Below are 19464 nucleotides of genomic sequence, written 5' to 3' on the forward strand. Positions count from 1 at the left end.
GCAGCCATCTTGGGTCTTGACAGCCGAGTCACTGAAAAAAACAAAAAAAGAAAAGGGGCCTGAGTAGGGACACCCTGACTCCTTAGCTCTGGTGGTGGGGACCCAGAGAGACCCCCCAGGGCTATTTTCTTTTTAAAAGTTGCCACGATTCAAGGTAGGTTTGTGGATTCAGCAAAAAAAAAAAATGAAGTGTGGGCTCCTTTGCGTTGTATTTTTTAAACCCCGGGTGGGCCCAAGTCCTGTGGACATTCGTTTTGAGGGTAGGGGGCCTGCCTGGCCCCCCTGCAGCCGGGGGGGCCACCACCTCCCTGTGGCAATTTTCATGAAATATGCAGGGGGCCTGCATTCCCCCACCCCCCTGGACCTCCACCTCCCTGGGACAAATTTCTTTAAGTGTGTAGGGGAAGCCTGTCGGCCTCCCCCCCCCAGCCCTGGGGACCTCCACCATCTCCCCAGGGCATGCTAGAAATTTAATGTGGGGAGCTGCACAGCCCCCCTAGCCCCAGGGACACCCCCTCCCTGACGCACTTGCTAAATTTGGTGCAGGCAGCATGTCCCACCGCAGACCCAGGATCACCACCTCCCACGGGCTATGATTAATGGAGGGGGGCTGTGCAGGTCCCCTTAAGGAGCCACTGATGGCCCTGGCGATTGCTGCCCACCAAGGCTGGCACATGCTATGTCCCAGGGTGCCCACCCCTGGGACATAGCTGTTTGCTGTGGCTTGGCTGCAGCTCTGAAACTGCAGCCAAGCCACAGCAAACACTCCGGTTTCAAACACTGGGACCTGTCAAGCAGGTCCCGCTGTCTGAAAGCAGACCTTTCATCTCTGTCCCCTGAACACGTGCAGCAAACAGATATGAAAGGTTTGCTTCAGCTACCACTGAGCTGATGTTAAAAGCAGATTTTAATTGCAGAAGCAAAGGGACTGCTATAGAGGCTTTGAAGCTTCTCTCGCTGTTGCAGATAGCCCGCAAAGGGCATTTTGTGAAAAAATAAAAAAGTTAATAAATATGTAGGGAACTAAGCATGTTTAAGAGTTATTTGAAAGGGGATTTTACTTTAAAAAAAATGGCAAATAAATTATTCTTTTTAAATTGTGCAGAAGTATCTCATTCTAACCATATCATACATCAAAGCCTAAAAAACTCTCTATTGCTCTCACTTTCTTTCTCTCTCTGTCTTTCAATCTCTTTCTCCCACTCACACAATGACTCAGACACTTAGGTACACACTCACAGACCCACTCAGGCACTCACGCACCCATTCACAGACCCATTCAGACTCTCGTCTCGGACGTATGCACTCAGACCCTCATCACTGATGTGTGCACTTTCACACCCAGACAGACACTCTCACCCCCGGAAACACCCTTTCACACCTATTCTCACACCCAGAGAGGTCGCGGCCAGATCACGCCATGCATTGCCAAAGGGCAGTGCACAGCATAGGGTTGAGTGGTTATTGGTGTTGGCCGCAGAGTCTAGCTGCAGGCTGGTCCTGGCGGTGCGCAGCAGTTGTTGGATTAACCCATAGCAACAAAAATTGCTAAAAGGTAAACAAAAATAGAAATTCACGAAAAAAACAAAGGCAACAGGATTATTATGGTTAGGAAATAGAATTTAAAAAAACATAGAAATTCCCTGAAAAAAACAGCAGTTACAGGGACGGTATAATTAGGCTCACATTTTAAACGTACAAAACCATAGAAATTCACCTGAGTTATCTCAAGTAACTCTAACTCGTGCCCTAAGGTAACTATGACTCATGCCCTCACCATGCACTGCAAATCACTCCACAAATTGCAGCACTCATAACAACTGTAATAGCATCATTGTTAATATCAATGTATTTTTGCAGTAACATTTTTGATGAAAAAACTGTGCATGGCAGGGACGTGAGTTATAATCCATGTAACCTTTTTTAATTGAATATATATACATATATATACAGCACTTTAAAAATAAAAGGTTACTGGGCATTATAGTAAGGCTCACATTTTAAACATGCAAAACCATAGAAATTCACCTCTTATAGTTAGAGTTATCTGAAGTAACTATAACTCGTGCCCTATGGTAACTATAACTTTCACCCCGCAATGCACATTTATTTTATGAATCAACTTACAGCAAATGTTTCAGTGATATTATTAATGATGTTATAAAAGAAGTCATGAGTTCTGTAATATCTAGGGTAATTAGCAGTGCATGGATAGGGTGCAAATTATTTGCAACCCCTTATAACCACCCAACTCTGCGCCATGCACGGTGGGAGATTGGCTGCAGGGTCTGGCCTGGTGTTGGCTGCTTATAGGTGTGTTACGATAAGGATATTCTTTTGTTTCTGGCAGATGATGAACGCAGACCAAACCAATGTGGGGGTGTTTATCGTTTTCTTTATTATTTCAAGTGACTTCTCATTTCTGTTTGTTAACTCTTTCTCTTTTTTTTATTTGTTTGTGTTGATCGATACGTGGGTCTTCTTTTCCTTCTTTTAACGCCTAGTTTTTGTTTCGTCTCCTTTCAGTTTCTTCTTCCCGTTTCTCGGCCTCCCATGACCTCGGAAGAGGAGAAGAAAGGCACTGGCCCCGTAAGTAGTCCCTTATTTCCTTTCTTTATAGGGGGTTTGGATTAGGGACAGATGTAGGTCACCGTAAGTACGGAAGGAGTCAGGAATTTTGTAATTCACCTCAGGTGCACTTTGAATTATTTCTGGGGTCTCTACTCCATACTCCCCAATACTGTGACACTCTGGGTGTTGCCATTCTCACTCACCCTCCTGGGCCCCACTTAGGCCCTCCCACTTCCCCACTTCCCCAAGATACAACCCCACGCCCGCTGTGGAGGCGATTCTGTATCTGTGCAAGCCACGTCCCTCCTGGGATGTAGAGGTAATCTTGGCCTTCTCCCTTCTCGGCCAGGGGACGTCCTCGGACTGCTCCTCCTGTCACAGGGATTCCTCTGTTCCCCTTCTCAGGAACTTACGGCACCTATCTTGTTTCAGTCTCTTCCTCTTCTCCACTGTTCTGTGAGAACTCGGCCCCTGTCATCTCGTTGTCCTCATTACTCATTCGGCTTGTCTTGTTGTCCTCATTGTGCGCTGCTCGCTCCTGCCACTTCCCTGCACCACTTCCTCTGCACCGGCTTCCATCTTCAATGTTCAGATGCACGGGTGTTTGTTCCAGCGTACTGCTCTCTGCCATTCCCCGGGGGTACCTATCAGTCGGGTTTGTGATGTCCTCTTTCGTTTCGTGCAGTCTGTGGTCTGCTGGAGATGGCCCTGTCACATTCGCTTCCACTTCTGAATGGCTGTTCGGGCCATGACATCATAGGATATTTAGAGAGAAAATCGGCGTTGCTCTGGTCCACGCCAGGGGAGTATTGTATCTGGAAGGAAAAAGGTTGGAGGGATAAGAACCACCATAGTACTCTTTGATTGGTGTCTTTATGGCGGGCAAACCATCTTATAGGGGCATGATCAGTTATAAGCGTCCCGGAAGATAGTATTGTAGGTTTCTACAGCCCACTTGATGGTGAGACATTCTTTCTCAATGGCTGGATAATGTTTTTCCTGTGGTATTAGCTTTCGGCTGATGAATACTATAGGATGGAGGTGTCCTGCGTTATCCGCTTCAGAAAGGAATGATACCAGTCCCTGATCGGAAGCATCCATCTGTAGGGATAAGGGTTTAGTAAAGTCAGAACATTTTAACACTGATGCTATACATAGAACGGTTTTAAGTACGTTAAAGCTGTTTTGCTGTGATGGAGTTAACAGAGCTATTTTATTGAGATAGTTTTTTGCCAGGAGATCGGTCAAGGAAGCCGCATATGTTGAATAATGGAGTATAAATCGTCTATAGTACCCTGCTAGTCCTAGGAAAGGTTGGATGTCCTGCTTAGTTCAAGGATAGGGGATTGCCTTAATAACCTTGTCCACTTGTGGTTGTATGAGACCCTTCTCAATGACGTATCCTAGATAGTTTATTGACTCCCTAGCCAGTTTTCACTTCTTTGGATTGTCCGTCAAGCCTGCTTGTCTCAGAGTATTCAGTACTGTGGATAGCTGTTCTAGATGGTGTTTCTCAAGATGGGCTATGAATGACTAAATCGTCTAGGTAGGCAGCAGCGTAGGACTGATGGGGCCTCAGCTGGGTGTCAAAGAGGTGTTGGAAGGTAGCAGGGGCTCCGTGTAACCCAAAGGGTAAGACATTAAAATGGTAGAGCCCAGAGGGTGTGGCAAATGCTGCTTTTCCTTCACTGTTGGTTTTAGTGAGATTTGACAGTACCCTTCAGTGAGATCAAGGTTGGAGAGGTACTGGGCTTATCCTAATCATTCAATTAGCTCATCCACATGCGGCATCAGATATGTGTCAAACTTAGAGATGGCATTTAATTGGCAAAAGTCAATACAGAAGCGTATGGTTCCATTTAGGTTTTCGTACAAGGGCTACTAGGAAACACCAAGTGCTAGAAGACGGTTTATTAATGCAAACCTGTAACATCTGTTTTACTTCTTTTTACACTACCTGGCTTCTGGCATCTGGTATTTGATAGGGTTTCAAATGTAGCACCTTGCCTTCTTTGTTTTTTTATCATACAGCACTAGGGAGGTACACCGGGTTGTCTTAGAAAACACATCTTGATAATCTTCATTTAGAGAGGTCATCGGCCCCTTTTGGATCTGGGACAACCCCTCCCTTAGGGGTGGGGTTTCTTTTCCTTCATCAATTACCGAGGGCATGAGGGGAATCCCCAGGGGCTTCAAATTTGTAATAAAAAAAGTGTTAAGTGGTTCATTAGCTGTTGGCTTTCTTTCATCCTAGAGTTTTAGGAGGTTAATATGGTATGTATGCCCCTTTTGGGAGGTATGGGAAATATCAAGACGATATGTAACAGTCGTTATCTTTTCCAATACTCGATAGGGACCTTGCCACTTGGCCAATAACTTATTATCAGAAGAGGGGAGAAGAAGAAGAACCTTACTGTCTATGGGGAGGCTCCTCTAGTTTGCTCTCTGGTCATACCATCTTTTTTGCTCATTTTGTGTCTCCTCCATATGAATCCTCACATCTTCCCAGACTGTTTGGATCTTGTCTTTCAGCTGCTGGGTATATTCTAAGAGATCCCATCGCTCATCTTCTTTCTATTCACATTGTTTGGCTGCCATATACAATAAAGTCTTGGGCTGTCAACCAAACACTAACTCAAAAGGACTATGACCCATGGATGTCTGCACATGAGTTCAAATGGCATATAAGACTAGGGGGTAGTTTTTTGTCCCAGTCACATCCCAATTCGGAAATAGTGTTTTTGAGTAGTGTCTAGATTGTCTTGTCTCTGTTTGCGGATGATATATCCAAGTATGGATCATTTGATTCTAAGGAGTTGGCTTATCTGAGCCATGCAACGTGACATAAAAGGTGTACCCTGGTCAGTGAGGATCTCGTGTGGAAAACTCACCCTGGAAAATAATTCAATCATTGCTCTGGCTATTATTTTGGTGGTCATACTAGTGAGAGATATAACTTCAGGGTACTGAGTCGCATAATCGAGTAAGACCAGTATTTATTGGTACCACTGGGTGAAGGCAAAATGGGACCTCGCAAGTCCATGCCTACCTTTGAAAAAGGTGCATTGATTATTGGTAGGGGTTGCAGTGGTGCTTTGGGGGAGGGGAAGGACTTTCTATTTGACATTTTGGACAACTGCTACAGAATTTCTTTATGGCCGAGAAGACTCCTGGTCAATAGAAATTATGTAAACTGTATTCCTCTGCGTTTTCTAAACCAAAATTCCCCTCTCCCACCTGGCTGTGTGCTATGTATAATACTTGGGGATGAAAAGAGGGAAGGAACTACTTATTGGGTTCGTAGGTCTTCTTTAGTTTTCACCACCCAATACAGTAACCCATGTTTTATTAAGAAATAGAGCCCCACCTGTCCTGTCTCGTTGGGGACAGTTGTGGCCCAGGCATGTTTCAAGGAGGGATCTTCTCACTGGCACGCCCAGAAACACGGGGGAGTGGATAGGACTCTCCTATCTGTGGGGAAGAAAGAAAGGTGGTCAGCATTCAGGCGTTCTTGGATCCGCTGGTTCTGGGCCCTTTTTTCCAGTTTGCTTATCTTTTGCTTTTCCTTACCCTCTTTCAACCATTCATTAATGAACAGGGCGGTAGCCAACCATTGGGATTCTAGGCCTTGCAAACCGGTGGTAGCCAGTAGGTCCTCAAAGTACCAATAGTCTCTCCCTATGATGCTGTCCTCCACCATGTGCAGGATTCCTCCTACCCAGACAGTCTCTTTCTGTCCCCTCGAGTCTATTAGGATCTCTGCCACTGGATAGATCTTGCTGTCCCCATGAAAGCAGCTTATGATCACAGTTTCTCTGACCCTCCATTGCCCGGGAGAACCTTAGCAGCGAAAATGATGGATTGCCTACACCCTAAATCTATAAGGGCACTTGCTTTTGTCTCATTTACTTTCATGTCCATAACATCATGTCCTTAACATACTGGGGGGACTCACCACTCGCACACAAACCTCTACCCCGTGTGAATCCGATTTTCATGGATTCCGGGTTGGGGTTTTTTCAGAGGCAGTTACAGGTGATGTGGCCCCATTAGCTGCAATTGTAGCATTACAGGGATTGATTGGTTTCCTTAGCAGGGTCAATTAGTTCTGGATGACTCTTTTGGGTCAGTTTTAGAGAGAGGCTAGTCTTCCATAATAGAGGGGGAGGTTTGGGTGGAGTCCCTCTAAACTACTGTGCTCTATCTAAAGCACATGCAAGTTTGATGACTTCAGGCACCAAAACCTGGGGATGCTGTTTTATCCAGCTCCTATTACTCCCAGGGAGCGCTTCTAGGTACTGTTCTAGCAGGATTTTATCCACCACTTCTTCTTTGGTGGTTTCTGAGGGTTTCAACCACCGGAGTCCTTCATCCTGTATGTTACAGAAGAGGGCCCTCAGGTTCTCCGAGGTAACCCACCAGATCTTTTGGAACTTCACCTAATAATGTTCTGTGTCAAACCCCACTCTTTCCAATATTGCTTTCTTTATCTCCACATATGGTATGATCCCTCCAGGGTTATCTGATTGATAGGCTGTCTGTAAATCCCCTGTTAGGAGGGGCGCAGCATATTGTCCCCACCTTTCTGGTGGCCAGTTGGCCGATGTGGCCACGTCCTCAAAATTAATAAAGCAAGCATCAGGATCGTCTCCCTCTTGGTATTTCTGCAGAACGGAACTCAGAACGTTTGGGTGGACCCTGGTACTGGCAATCGTGTCGGTCAACTCCTGGATAGTCGTCTCGGGTACCAGTTAATTATTTGCAATGATCATGGCTTGACTCTTTAAGACGTTCTGTAAAGTTGCAGTCCTGCTGTGCTTCCTTCCTGAACTAGTAGTAAGTATCGCTGTACTGCCAAATGCATGATCATGTCTTCTAGGGAGGGTTTGTTCTCCAAGATCCCAGCTTCCCGAGTGTTCCAGAGAAACTAGTATGCCACTTCTGACACCACTGTTACAGGTTAGGCAGGGTGCGATAAGGATATCCTCCTGTTTCCTGCAGATGATGAATGCAGACCAAACCAATATGGGGGCATTTACCACTTTCTTTATTCTTTCAAGTGACTTCTCATTTCTGTTTGTTAACTGTCTTCCTCCATATTTTTATTTTTGTGTTGATAGATATTTGGGTCTTCTTTTCCTTCTTTTAACGGTTAGTTCTTGTTTCATCTCCTTTCAGTTTCCCATTTCTCAACTTCCCATGACCTTGGAAGAGGAGAAGAATGGCGCTGGTCAGGTAAAGTGGTCCCTTTTTTCCTTTCTTTATAGGGGTTTTGGTTTAGGGAGGGATTTAGGTTACCGTGAGTAGGGAAGGAATCAGGAATTTTGTGATTCACCTCAGGTGCACTTTGAATTATTTCTGGGGTCCCTACCCCGTGCTCCCCAATATTGTGACACTCTAGGTATTGCCCTTCTCACGCACCCTCCTGGCCCCACTTAGTCCCTCCCGATTCCACAAGGTACAACCCCACACCCGGCAACGTAAGTGGTCCCGCACTTGTGCAAGCCACATCCCTCCTGGGACATCGTGGGAATCTTGGCCTTCTCTCCTCTCAACTGGCAGACATCCTCGGACTCTCCTCCTGTCGTAGGGACTTGTGGCACCTTCCTTGTTTCAGTTTCACCCTCTTCTCCATCATTCTGGTGGATCTCGCCCCTCTTGGTTCGTCGTCCTCGTTGTTCGCTCTTCACTCCTTCCACTGCACCGGCTTATCCCGTCAACGTCTCTCTGCCATACACTGGGGGTAACTATCGGTTAGGTCGTGACCACTTCTTTTGTTGCCTGCAGTCTGCTGGAGATGGCCCTGTCACAAGGGGGTTGTCTGCAACCCAAAGATTTTGCTGGGAAAATACTTCAATGGAATGTTTCATATTCAAAACAATAGTGAATAAACAGATACACCACCATGTGATAGGAGGATTTGAACCCTGAACCTACCAAGAGTTAGTCTAAGAGCTTTTACCAGTAGGCCACAAGTAACAATGCTGTACCATTCATCAAAACATTGCAATAACATTCGAACCAAACAACCTGCTAATGTGACACTTTGAAGTCATTGTATAGAGAGACTATTGCAATACCAATCTCTCTTGCTCCCTCTTCCATCCCATTGTCGGATGGAAGAGAGAGAGAGAGAGAGGGAGAGAGTGAGAGATTGAGAGAGAGAGACATTTAGAGGAAGACTTTGACAGAGAGAAACTGAGCGAGAGAGAGAGAGTTTTCGTATACTCAGATGAATGGTATAAGTACAATGAGATATTTTTGGGACAAATTGAAAAGAAAAATGATGAGAAAATGGAGAGCCCATTGCAATAACAATAGCAATGGTCTCTCCATAGAATGACTTCTAAGAAGCACACAAACACGATGTTTATTCAGGGTGTTATAGTTTTTTTGTGACACACAGCAGAGTGGACTCACCAGTGACCAACTGGTAAAGCTCTTGGCTTGTCACTCAGTGGTTGAAGGTTCAAATCCTTGTATCTCCTGACAGTGTGTTTGTTAATTTACTAGTAATTAGAATAATAAACATTCTCATGAAACACTGAAGTACTTTTCCCGGCAAAATCTTTGTGCTGAATGTCATAATAATGTTTGGAGAAAGGCTAATCAGGAATGAAAGGTCATTTTTCAGCTCCCAGTCCTCTGGGAGTGGACTTAGGTGGTCATTATGAACATGAAGGTAAACACCGCACCGCCAATGGTGGTGGAACCTACCGCCAACAGGCTGGCATTCCGGAGCACCAAGTAATGAAGCACATGAGAAACTGGCAGTGGGTCATCCACCCAGCACCATTTTGGTAGTCCCGCTAACGACGGGGGAGGCCATCTTCAGCCCGGCGGAAAAGCCCTACCCGCTCACCAGATAATGAAACACCACACCGCCAGCAGTTCCGGGGCGGGAACCACCGCCATGCAAAGCTTGGCGAAAACGAGCCATATGAAGGGAAACACTCACTGGAGGCACAGAGAACACACTGACATTTAGCGAGAGTTGGAAAGAATCCCATTGCTTCTCCTTGCCACATTTCTCCAGGACTGTGACCGATGACGACGACTTTAAGTCCTGCAACCTAGTACACATGGGAGGAAAGTGCACAGTTACACACCCACCCACCCGCAATGCACTCCCAACCCCTCCCAAGCCATACATACCATAACAAGCCAACAAGGACCTGCACCAATGCATACACCTGTGCACACGACACCCCCACAGTGAAACGCTGCACAATGGGTCAATATTGTGCCAACAGGACTGCTGGGCACTAAAATGTAATCCAACTGGATTTTCAATAAATATACAAACAAGGCAATAGGCCAGTCCATATGTACAAGTCCCTGAAGAGCAAATATAGGCTACACTTGACTCCTACGATGGCAAAGGAAACTCCACTGAGAAGGGGCATATATGGGGCAGCCAGGCACCTCAGGGATCAGGGACAGGGGTGACGGGGTGGTGAGTCAGGTTTTGAAGGGGGGGCTTGGGCTTAGGTTTAGGAGGTGGAGAGGGTTTGGGCTTGCCCTTGCAAGGAGGGGGAGTGGGCCTGGACCGTTGGGTGGCAGAGGGACCATGGGCAACACAGGGCTTCTTCCTCCCTGGGGAAGGTGCACAGGAATGGGAAGGGCTGACTGGTGAGGACTTTGAAGAGGAAGGAGTGGATTGGGCGAGGGCATGGGAACGTTTAGGGAAAAGACGGGGTGGGCCAGTGGGTTCAAACAGGTCAACACAGAAGAGAAAAAGCTTCTTAGGTGCAGTTGGAGGGGTTTTGGAGCCAGGTAAGTGAGTGAAGGTTGATGGAATGGTGGTACGAGGTGTAGGTGTGCTGGATGTGGATGCAGGTGCCTGTTTAGTCTGCTTATGTATGGTGGATGTGTGTGGTGTAGATGAGTGGGAGCATTTGAGTGTTTTGGGAGAAGACATGCTGCCAGAGTATATGGATTTTGTGTGGGTGTCTGCAGGACTGGTCAGTGTGCTGCAAGTGTCTGTGAATGTAGTGATGGTGAGTGCAGGTGTGGTGTCTGGGGTGCATGACTGGATATCAGCTGTTGTGGTGACTACAAGAATGGGGCAGCATCAGTGACTGAGGGTGCAGTGCATGTGGGTGTGCATGGTGAGGTGATAGACAGGGAGGTGGGGGAGGTTGACATAGTGGGGGAGGTGAATGTTGTTCTGTCTGATTTGGTATGTTGGGTGTGTGCCTGCATGTGGTGGGAAGTATGGTGCTTGTGTTTCTCTGTGTTTCTTGTGTGTTGATCTGTGTGCATGGCTGTCTGTATGTGTGCTTGGGATGGGTGAAGGGAGTGGGGTGCTGCAAGGGGTAGAGGTGGTGGGGGGGGACGGAAAGACCAGGGACACTGGCTGCCATCGAAGAGGAGGCCAGAGCCCTACAAAGATCTCTGTAGGCCAGACAAGCACCTTGAATGCCTTCCAAGTATGCATTACATTGCTGCATCTGGGATGCTAGCCCCTGGATGGCATTCATGATGATTGTCTGCCCTACAGAGATGGTTCTCAGTAGGTCAATAGCCTTCTCCGTGAGGACAGCAGGGCTAACTGGGGCAGGAGATGAGGTGCCTTGGCGAAGGAGGCGCCCACCCTCCTGGGTGAGCGGGCACGGCAACTCGGTGGGGAGCTACTGGGAGGGCAGTGATGGTATGGTGGGTGGCAGAAGATGACAAAGAATGGGTGTGCCCAGTAGGGTCTGCCACCACCATGGAGCTGCCATCGGAGGAGGTATGGGAGTCACTCCCTCCAGTGGTAGTTGCCTCCCCCGTGGTACTCTCCTCACCCTCCAACCCAATGGTCCTCTTGGCGTCAGTGGACTCTGCCACATGGGTCCTGTGGGCTGCAGTATCCCCACTCGCCGGTGCCTCAGCTCCCTCCTCAGATGAGGCTAAAGTGCACAAGGACACAAGAGCATGGGAGGGACAAAACAAGGAAGGAGTATGTCAATTCCAGGAAATATGTACATGTGGGAACACATACACTCCCACGCAGCTCAGACACTAACCCTCATGACCCCACAGTAAACTACTTTCCCATCCTGCCCCACTACTCTGATACACTTTGCAAAGTGAAACAATGAGAGATGATGGCAAGCCAAACGTCTGCAAGTCCATGAGGCTACATTGAATACAATGGCCAAAACAGGGGACCCCTCCAAGGCCTACAGATCCAGCCAAAACTACCTAGAACACTATCCCACGGATGTGGCAGGGGCAGGACTGCAGGGACCCATCTGTCTATGTGCCTGGCACTACTATGCATGCACTCCTTAGCACCTAACTACACTCAACATAGTGTTGGTACTCACCCCCTTGTGGCTGCTGTGCTGCCTTCAAGCACCAATCCAATTCTAGATAGGCCACCGCCAGAATGCAGGCCATTAGGGGGGTCAGGATCCAATGGGCACCCCTTCCTCGTAGGGAGGCCTTCCCCAGCTGGGCCTCTCCGGTCTTCCTGACCGAGCGCCTAAGGTCCTTCCACCGCTTCCTGCAGTGGGTGCTCTGCCGGTTGTAAACCCCCATGGTCCACACTTCCTTGGTGATGGCTTGCCACAGCTCCCTCTTCTGATGGCCACTGACCTGCTTGGGACACACAGAGTAAAGAAACAGACGTCAGTGTGGGTGCCCCATACACAAAGGCCATGCCCGTTCAACTTGACAAGGCCCATGGAGACATACATATGGACAACTTCCAAGGCAAAAACTGCCAGACACATTATGGGTGAGCATTCGCACAGCCAATGAAAATGCATACAGGCATCTGCCACATTTACCTCCTTACACATCTAAGGAGGACAAATATCAGATCACCTGCTCCTCTGGTCACCCATACAGCTTGGCATACAGGGGTAGGACCACTTCCACCAGCTTCTCCAGCTCCACTGCCATGAAGGCCGGGGCCCATTCCCCTGTAACACATGCCATATCAGGGACCAGAGTCAGGACACAGCAGCACACTCAGTGAAGTTCTTCCTTTCTCGTGGTGCAGGAGTCAAGTGTCAAGGGCACGACAAAATGGCAGTAGACACCGGAGTGGTGTGCACCGTCACCGCCGGCGGGATAATGATTGGCCCTTCTTCCCCATTGACAACCATGTTATCCAGTGATCAGGTGCATGATCATGATCCGCCTACCGCCATGACCAGTAACACCAGCGAAATTAAGTCACTTCCACCCTACACTACCTGTATGGCAGGAGGCTGCCATTTTGCATCCACCACAACTCCATGGCCTTGCCGGGGGCCTCATTCATGGCTCCATTCCCTCTCCCCTTCGCCGAGTACTGACATGAGTACTGGGCCTCCACATGGAATCATGGTGGGAAGTGTGTCTACACTGTGATGCCAATATGACTGAGACACCTCACCACACATCAGCCTGACAGGATTACTTCCATCTTTGTGTATGTGTGAGGTACATTTGTGTTGCATGTAAAACATGAATTATGTCACCATGTGATGCAAGTGTATGTCCCAACTCAATGTGTTTTCCTTTCTTCCCCATAGGTGCAGACTCATGTCTGTTTACAGACCCCTGGTAGATCTGGCCACCATGGAGTAACGTCACATCATCAGAAATTACCACCTGAATCAAGCTATAATCCTGGAACTCTGTACAGAAATGGATCCTGTTCTGATGCCAGCTAATAGGAATCCCCATGCCATACCTACAACTGTGCAGGTACTATCTGTGCTACAATTTGTGGCCACAGGCTAATTCCAAGTGAGAGTGGGCCTGGCTGCCGAGGTATCACAGCCAATGTTCAGCCACATCCTGTCTAATTTCCTGAATGCATTCATGCAACACCTTCAAAGTTATGTCCAGTTTCCCCAAAGGGCTGATCTCACCGCTATCAAATCTGGATTCTATGCTTTTGCAAATATCCCCCATGTGATAGGTGCCATTGATGGTACCCACATAGCCCTAATACCCCCAAGAGTGAATGAACAGGTGTTTTGGAATCGTAACAACTATCCCTCCATGAATGTCCAATTGGTGTGTACTTCTGATCAGTACATTTCACATGTCAATGCAAGGTTCCCAGGATCAGTCCATGATTCTTTTTTCCTGAGAAACAGCAATGTGCCACACATGATGGGACAACTACAGGGGGTAGAGCTTGACTCATAGGTGAGTGTGTATGACACTGGACCAGTTAGATAGATGACAGGCAGGCTGTATGCAAGTAGATAGTGTCTGTTTCAGTCTGGCAGTCCCACTTGCACTGGGCCCTTCATCATCCTGTGTGGTGGTGGGGACTCAGGCCTCTCTACATGTGGGCAGCCAGTCCGTGGCCTATAGAGACACTGGTGTGGGGGCGTTGGGCTAGAGTTGATGGTGGTGGCTGAGTGGTAGTGGTGTCAGTGGTGTCCTGGGTGGGGCTTCTGGAGGGTGACTGTCCAGGGGTTTGGGATGGGCCAGGGATTTCCTCTGTGTCCAGCAATCCATCTGCACTCTCCTGAGTGGGGCCTTCGTCTTCAGGTGGAGGACTAGCACTCCTTAACGTCTCCATCTGGCTGGCATGGGTAGAGGTGCCTGTATGTGAGAGAATTGAGATGTGGGTGTCCTGCACATTCTTGTCAATTGCAGCACTGGTCAGCAGTAATTGGTGGTTGTATTCCCATGTAGTGGCATGCAGGGTCCCTTTGTATTCTTTTTGATGCATTTATTGAGGGGGGGGGGGGTGCATTGTGGATGTTTTGGTGCTCCTGAGATTACATGCATGGGTTGGTGACTGTGCACAGGGGGCTGGATGGTGTTTTCTATGAGGGATTGTGGGCATGCAGGTGACATGGATATGAGTGTGTTGGTGTTGTGGACTGATTAGGGGATGGGGTCTTGGTGGTAGTGAGAGGGATGGGGTGATACATGCATTACAGGTGTGGTGACTATTAAGGGAATTGTAGTAGACTTACCCGAGTCCAGTCCTCCAGTGAGTCTGGTGAGACCCTGCGGGTGCAGGATAGCCAGGCTTGTTGTGCCTGGATGCCATGGAATGCACCTTCCCACGCAAGTTGTTCCATCTCTTCCTGATGTCATCCCTTGTGTGTGGACAGTTTCCCACTGCATTGACCTTGTTGAATATCCTCTTCCATAGCTCTCGTCTTCCTGGCCAAGGGTGTCTGTTGCACCTGTGCCCCGAATAGCTGTGGCTCAGCCCCGAGTAGTTTGTCCACAATGGTCCTTAACTCCCTGTCGGTGAAGCGAGGTGTGCCATGGTGTGTGTTGTGGGTGGAGTGTTGTTGGTATGTTGGTGACGGTACTGTTGTGTGGTTGGGTGTGTGGCTTGTGATGGTGGGTGTGCAATGTATGAGTTTTGTTGGTGTTTTTGTGTTTGTGACTTGTGTGATGGTTAGTTCAGTGTATGCATGTTGTGGTGTCAATATTTGTCGTGCTATTGACGTTGCAAAGGATTGTGGGGTGTGTGTGTGTTTTAAAGTGTTGGGGATGTGTGTCAGGTGTGTGCTTTTTGAACTTGCCAATGTGTGCATTTGTTTTTGGCAGGTCCCATTGATGGCCGTTACGGTCCATTCTGCCAATGGTCGTTTGACATTCACTGTCCGCCGAGGTGATTTGTGCATCATTATTTGGTGGGCGGAGGATTTGTCTTCCTGGCTGTGGCGGGGTGAGGTGTACTGCGTTTCCACCATCATTGGCCCTGGTGGTGGGTGGAGGTTGCAAGAATTTTGGAGGTTTGTCTTTTTGGCATCATTATGTGGCTGTGTGCAGTTCATCGCCACTTGTGGTCTTTTGTTCACCATCATCACAGTGGTCGGCAGTGATTGCTGCCAAGTTCATAGTTAGGGCCTTAGTGTTTGCTCCCCCTTGACCAGAGTTTTGAAAATGTTCACTGCCAAGCAAAAGCAAACACAGGATTCCTTGCCAGTGCCAGTGTGGCAGGGAAACCGCCATGTCTCGGGGTGGGCACCATGGGACATAACATGAGCCAGCCCTCGGGGATGGGGTCTCTGGGGCCATTTGTGGCTCAAGGTGGGGGGGGGGAGTTGTGTGGCCTTTTGTAACTGCAGTCCGGCCCCACGGATCGACTCCCCGGTGCCAAAATAGGCGATGTGCACCCCTCTCCCCCAAATATGTTTTTCACCCCAGGGCCTGGCCCACCTGGGGGATGAAAAAACAAGAGTGGGAGACCACCCTTGTTTTTTCTTTATTATTTTGCTGTGGGTCCTCCAAAATGTGCAGCAACAGTTTTAAACAAATCATTTGTGTGACCCCACTGCCAGGCCTAGGGTTTTAGGGTATTCCAACTTTGCCCCTTGTGTTATTTTCCTGTTTTTTATCACTCATGCCCTAAGGTAACTAGAACTTGTGCCTTCGCCACGCACTTCTAATTACCCCACATATTACATCAGTCATGACATCTTCTACGACATCATTGGTAATATCACTGCAACATCTGCAATAACATTATTGATGAGAAAACTGTGAATGGCAGAGGTGTGAGTTACAGTTACCTTAGGGTATATGTTTCATTCATACATATATATGTGGTATATGTAAGTTAAATGAAACGTGCCTTATAGGGACTTCATACTAGATGATGGTGGAGTGGCATAGAGCGGATTGGACTGTCGCCGAGTGGAGAAGAGTGTTATAGAGCAGATTGGCACAAGGCAGAGTACTGTAAGCTAAAGTGGTGTGAGAGTTGTGGCATAGAGTGGAGTGGTGTGGAGTAGAGTGGTGTGAAGTAGTGTGTAGGACACTGTTGTTTAGTACAGTGTCAAACAATGGCGTGTCATAGAGTGGAGTGTTTTTCAGTATTGTAGAGTGTGGTAAAGTGTAGTAGAGTGGAGTGGCATAGAGTCGTGTAGAGTGGAAAGCATACAGTGGAGTAGAGTGGAGTAGAGTGTGTTAGAGTGGAGTGGCATAGAGTGGAGTGGCATAGAGCGGCCCAGAGTGAAGTGATGGTAAAGTGTACAAGTGGAGTAGAGTGAAATAGAGTGGCGTGGAGTAAAGTCACGAGGAGTAGCATACAGGGAGTTGTGCAGTTTCATAGAATACTGTAGAGTAATGTAAAGTGAAACAGAGTGTTGTAGAGTGGAGTGACATATAGTAAAGATATATATTTTAACAGTTTGGTACAGCTAAAACTCGGGAGCGAAAGGTCAGTGGCCCTGACGGCAGGAAACAGCAGTCACGAGCACTAGAACACCCAGCAGTCTCCTGCCGGGTAAGGGCGTCTTTATGCCTGCCGTGCTCTGCATCTGCTACATTTGGCAGAAGTACAACAGCATGCGCAACAGCAGGTGGAATTCTGGCTGAAATGCATCTATCAGCTGCCATTCGGCAACTACTCCATCAAAAGAGTAGTCTGGGATTGACGGCGTTTTGTCTGTCTTACCTCAAACATATAAATCCAGCACTTGAACAGTCACAACAGCAGACAGATGCAACACCGATTTTCAATGGTCCGTGCGTATATATGCCAACTTATAAATCGGGGCCTTAGTTACGTTGCCTGAATAATATTTCCAGCGAAGGCCTGTTAAACATTGTTCACTCCATAGTATTACGAGTCACATTTTTAATAATAGGAGACATTTGGGACCTATTTATACTTTTTTAGCGCCGCATTTGCGCCGCTTTTTGACGCACAAACGGCGCAAACTTACAAAATACAATTGTATTTTGTAAGTTTGCGCCGTTTTTGCGTCAAAAAACGGCGCAAATGCGGCACTTAAGAAGTATAAATATGGGCCTTTGTCTCTACATCTTGTGGAAATGAAGGCACAGTAACCTCAAGGATACATCTCAATGTAAAGTGCTCAGTCAATCTTGTCTTTTCTGATAAAACATTGTGAATGGTTTCACATATTCTAAGTGTGACAAACCATAACCACTAACCTAGAAGTTAGCTTTCAGAACAAAAAACAACATTTATTCTTCCATTTATTTCCAAATGTAGGGTCAGAAAGAGTGCCTTAGCAGAGCCAGGCAGTGAGCGGTGCACATCTCATTGAACCACCCCAAATGGAGCTCATGCTCAAAATATTTTGTTTATTCTCTGAAATTAAGCAATCAGAAGCTAACACATAAATGATCAGAGGATGTTGCAAGTTCTTCTAAATTTACTCTGCACTATTGCCCAATAATAAGGATTTGTACTCAATGTTAACAGAAATAAAACCTTACCCAGCAATGTTCATCCTCTGATTGAAGGAACAATTCTTCAGATTAACAACTAAGCCTAAAGGCACATTTGCTTCAGAGACAGAGATTCTGCTGCTTCTAGCTAGCTAGGCTCCTGGCCGTTACTCGCTCATTGCCTAGCCCTTTGCCACAAAAAGGTTTTTAGAGACATTGACTAATCAAGTATTGTTTCAAAACCTGTTGATGTTAATTAACGCCATCAATAGACTTCTAATGGTTAGTCGCAAATTTACATTGTCCTGTTGCCAGTCATCTAGCACAATATTTGTGTTATTATTATAGACTGCCTGAAACAGTATCTGATATTAATTAACCAACATTTTTGGAATGTCCTTTGTTTGGATATTGCATTGTTGATCTCTTGAGCTGTAATTAATTGTCTAAAACTGTGTCTTCTGTTCCCCACTCTTCTTGGAAGATTTAAGCTTTGCTCACCCAAAATATAAAATAAATCAAGAGCAACTAATGATGTGGCTGACCTTTATCTGTGAATGCAGGCACAAAATAAGTGTGAGCAGAATGTGGTGAAAAGGTGGGGAACAGTGTTTATTTTGAGCTGGTGGTTCCAGCTGGGGCCATATTTACAAATTGTTGGCGACCACCAATTATTTTTGCACAGAAGGCTTTGATCCAGAGCAAGAGACAACAAAACACATAAGAAGGAAAGAAGGAAAAAGACAAAGACTGAAAAACAGTGACAAAGGAAGAAACCAGGGATGCAAAAGAACCTACAATAATGAGATAAACAGGCAGGAAGTGGCTGCTGGTTGATTAAAGAGGCATTAGGTGGAATTGAGATATTGCAGCCTTGATAATATTCAGTACCCTGACCATTGATAGCACCAGCCTCAAGCTCCTAAACAAAACTTTGGCCCTGCACACTTTTCTTTCATACACAATAAGCACTGAGTGGCAAAAACCAACAGATTCACTAGATCACAGGGATGAGTGTCTTTTGGCTTTATGAAAGTCCACTGTTGGGAAGATTCTGCACTGATTTTCTCATGCTGCTTTGATGCCAGCACTTTCACCGCACTTGCACCATGCTAATGTTTCCCCCCTACCAACCACCTTCTTGGCATCTTAGAAATGTCTGGGAAAATCCATGATGATGGTTGTTGGTGGAGATTGTCAGGAAAGCACTTCTTCCTAGACTGAAATAGCACCTTCATGTCATATGGTGCATCAAGTGTCACCATGAACCTATACCCATTCAGATTTTTGCTTTTTCCATTTCTCTTTTGTGGTCAAAGATGTTTCCTGGAAGATATGTTTGCATCCACACTGATTCATTACATAATAAATTGAAGTATAAGTTGAAGGAGGTGAGAACCTCCTTCTACCAATAAACACATCCCTTGTCAGAGTGAACCACAAAAGTCACAAAATATACCTGTGCTTAACCCTCTGGTAGCTTAGCACAAAGCAGTCAAGCTTGTCTTATAAGAAATTTGTGAAGTATTTATTTAATAAAGTAACAGTAATAAAGTGAAAAAACACAACACAAAAATGTCAAAACTGATTTACAAAAACAGAGTACATTTTAATAAATAAATTCACATCACAATGACAAAACAAGCAGAGCAGGAGATAACAATTTTTAAAGTTTGAATTAAAAAAGGATCAAAAAGTACAAAGTGCCAACTACGGTTATCTTGTCACATTAAACTGGGTCAAAGTCAATAGTTAAGGCTGACTGCAATTGAGGGCAGGTCAGAT

At 46.7% G+C, this 19464-nt stretch overlaps 1 protein-coding gene across 1 annotated transcript in view; it reads left to right on the plus strand.

The window, feature by feature from the left end:
- Positions 1 to 19464, plus strand: part of LOC138283543 (uncharacterized) — a 113301-nt gene that overhangs the window by 14428 nt on the left and 79409 nt on the right. Inside the window, exons 3-4 of the mRNA XM_069221484.1 lie at positions 2527 to 2589; positions 7750 to 7806. Of these exons, the coding sequence (XP_069077585.1) occupies positions 2527 to 2589; positions 7750 to 7806 (120 nt within the window). The remainder of the gene's footprint in view (positions 1 to 2526; positions 2590 to 7749; positions 7807 to 19464) is intronic.

Source organism: Pleurodeles waltl, chromosome 3_1, assembly GCF_031143425.1.
Source record: "Pleurodeles waltl isolate 20211129_DDA chromosome 3_1, aPleWal1.hap1.20221129, whole genome shotgun sequence".
NCBI classification, from domain to species: domain Eukaryota; kingdom Metazoa; phylum Chordata; class Amphibia; order Caudata; family Salamandridae; genus Pleurodeles; species Pleurodeles waltl.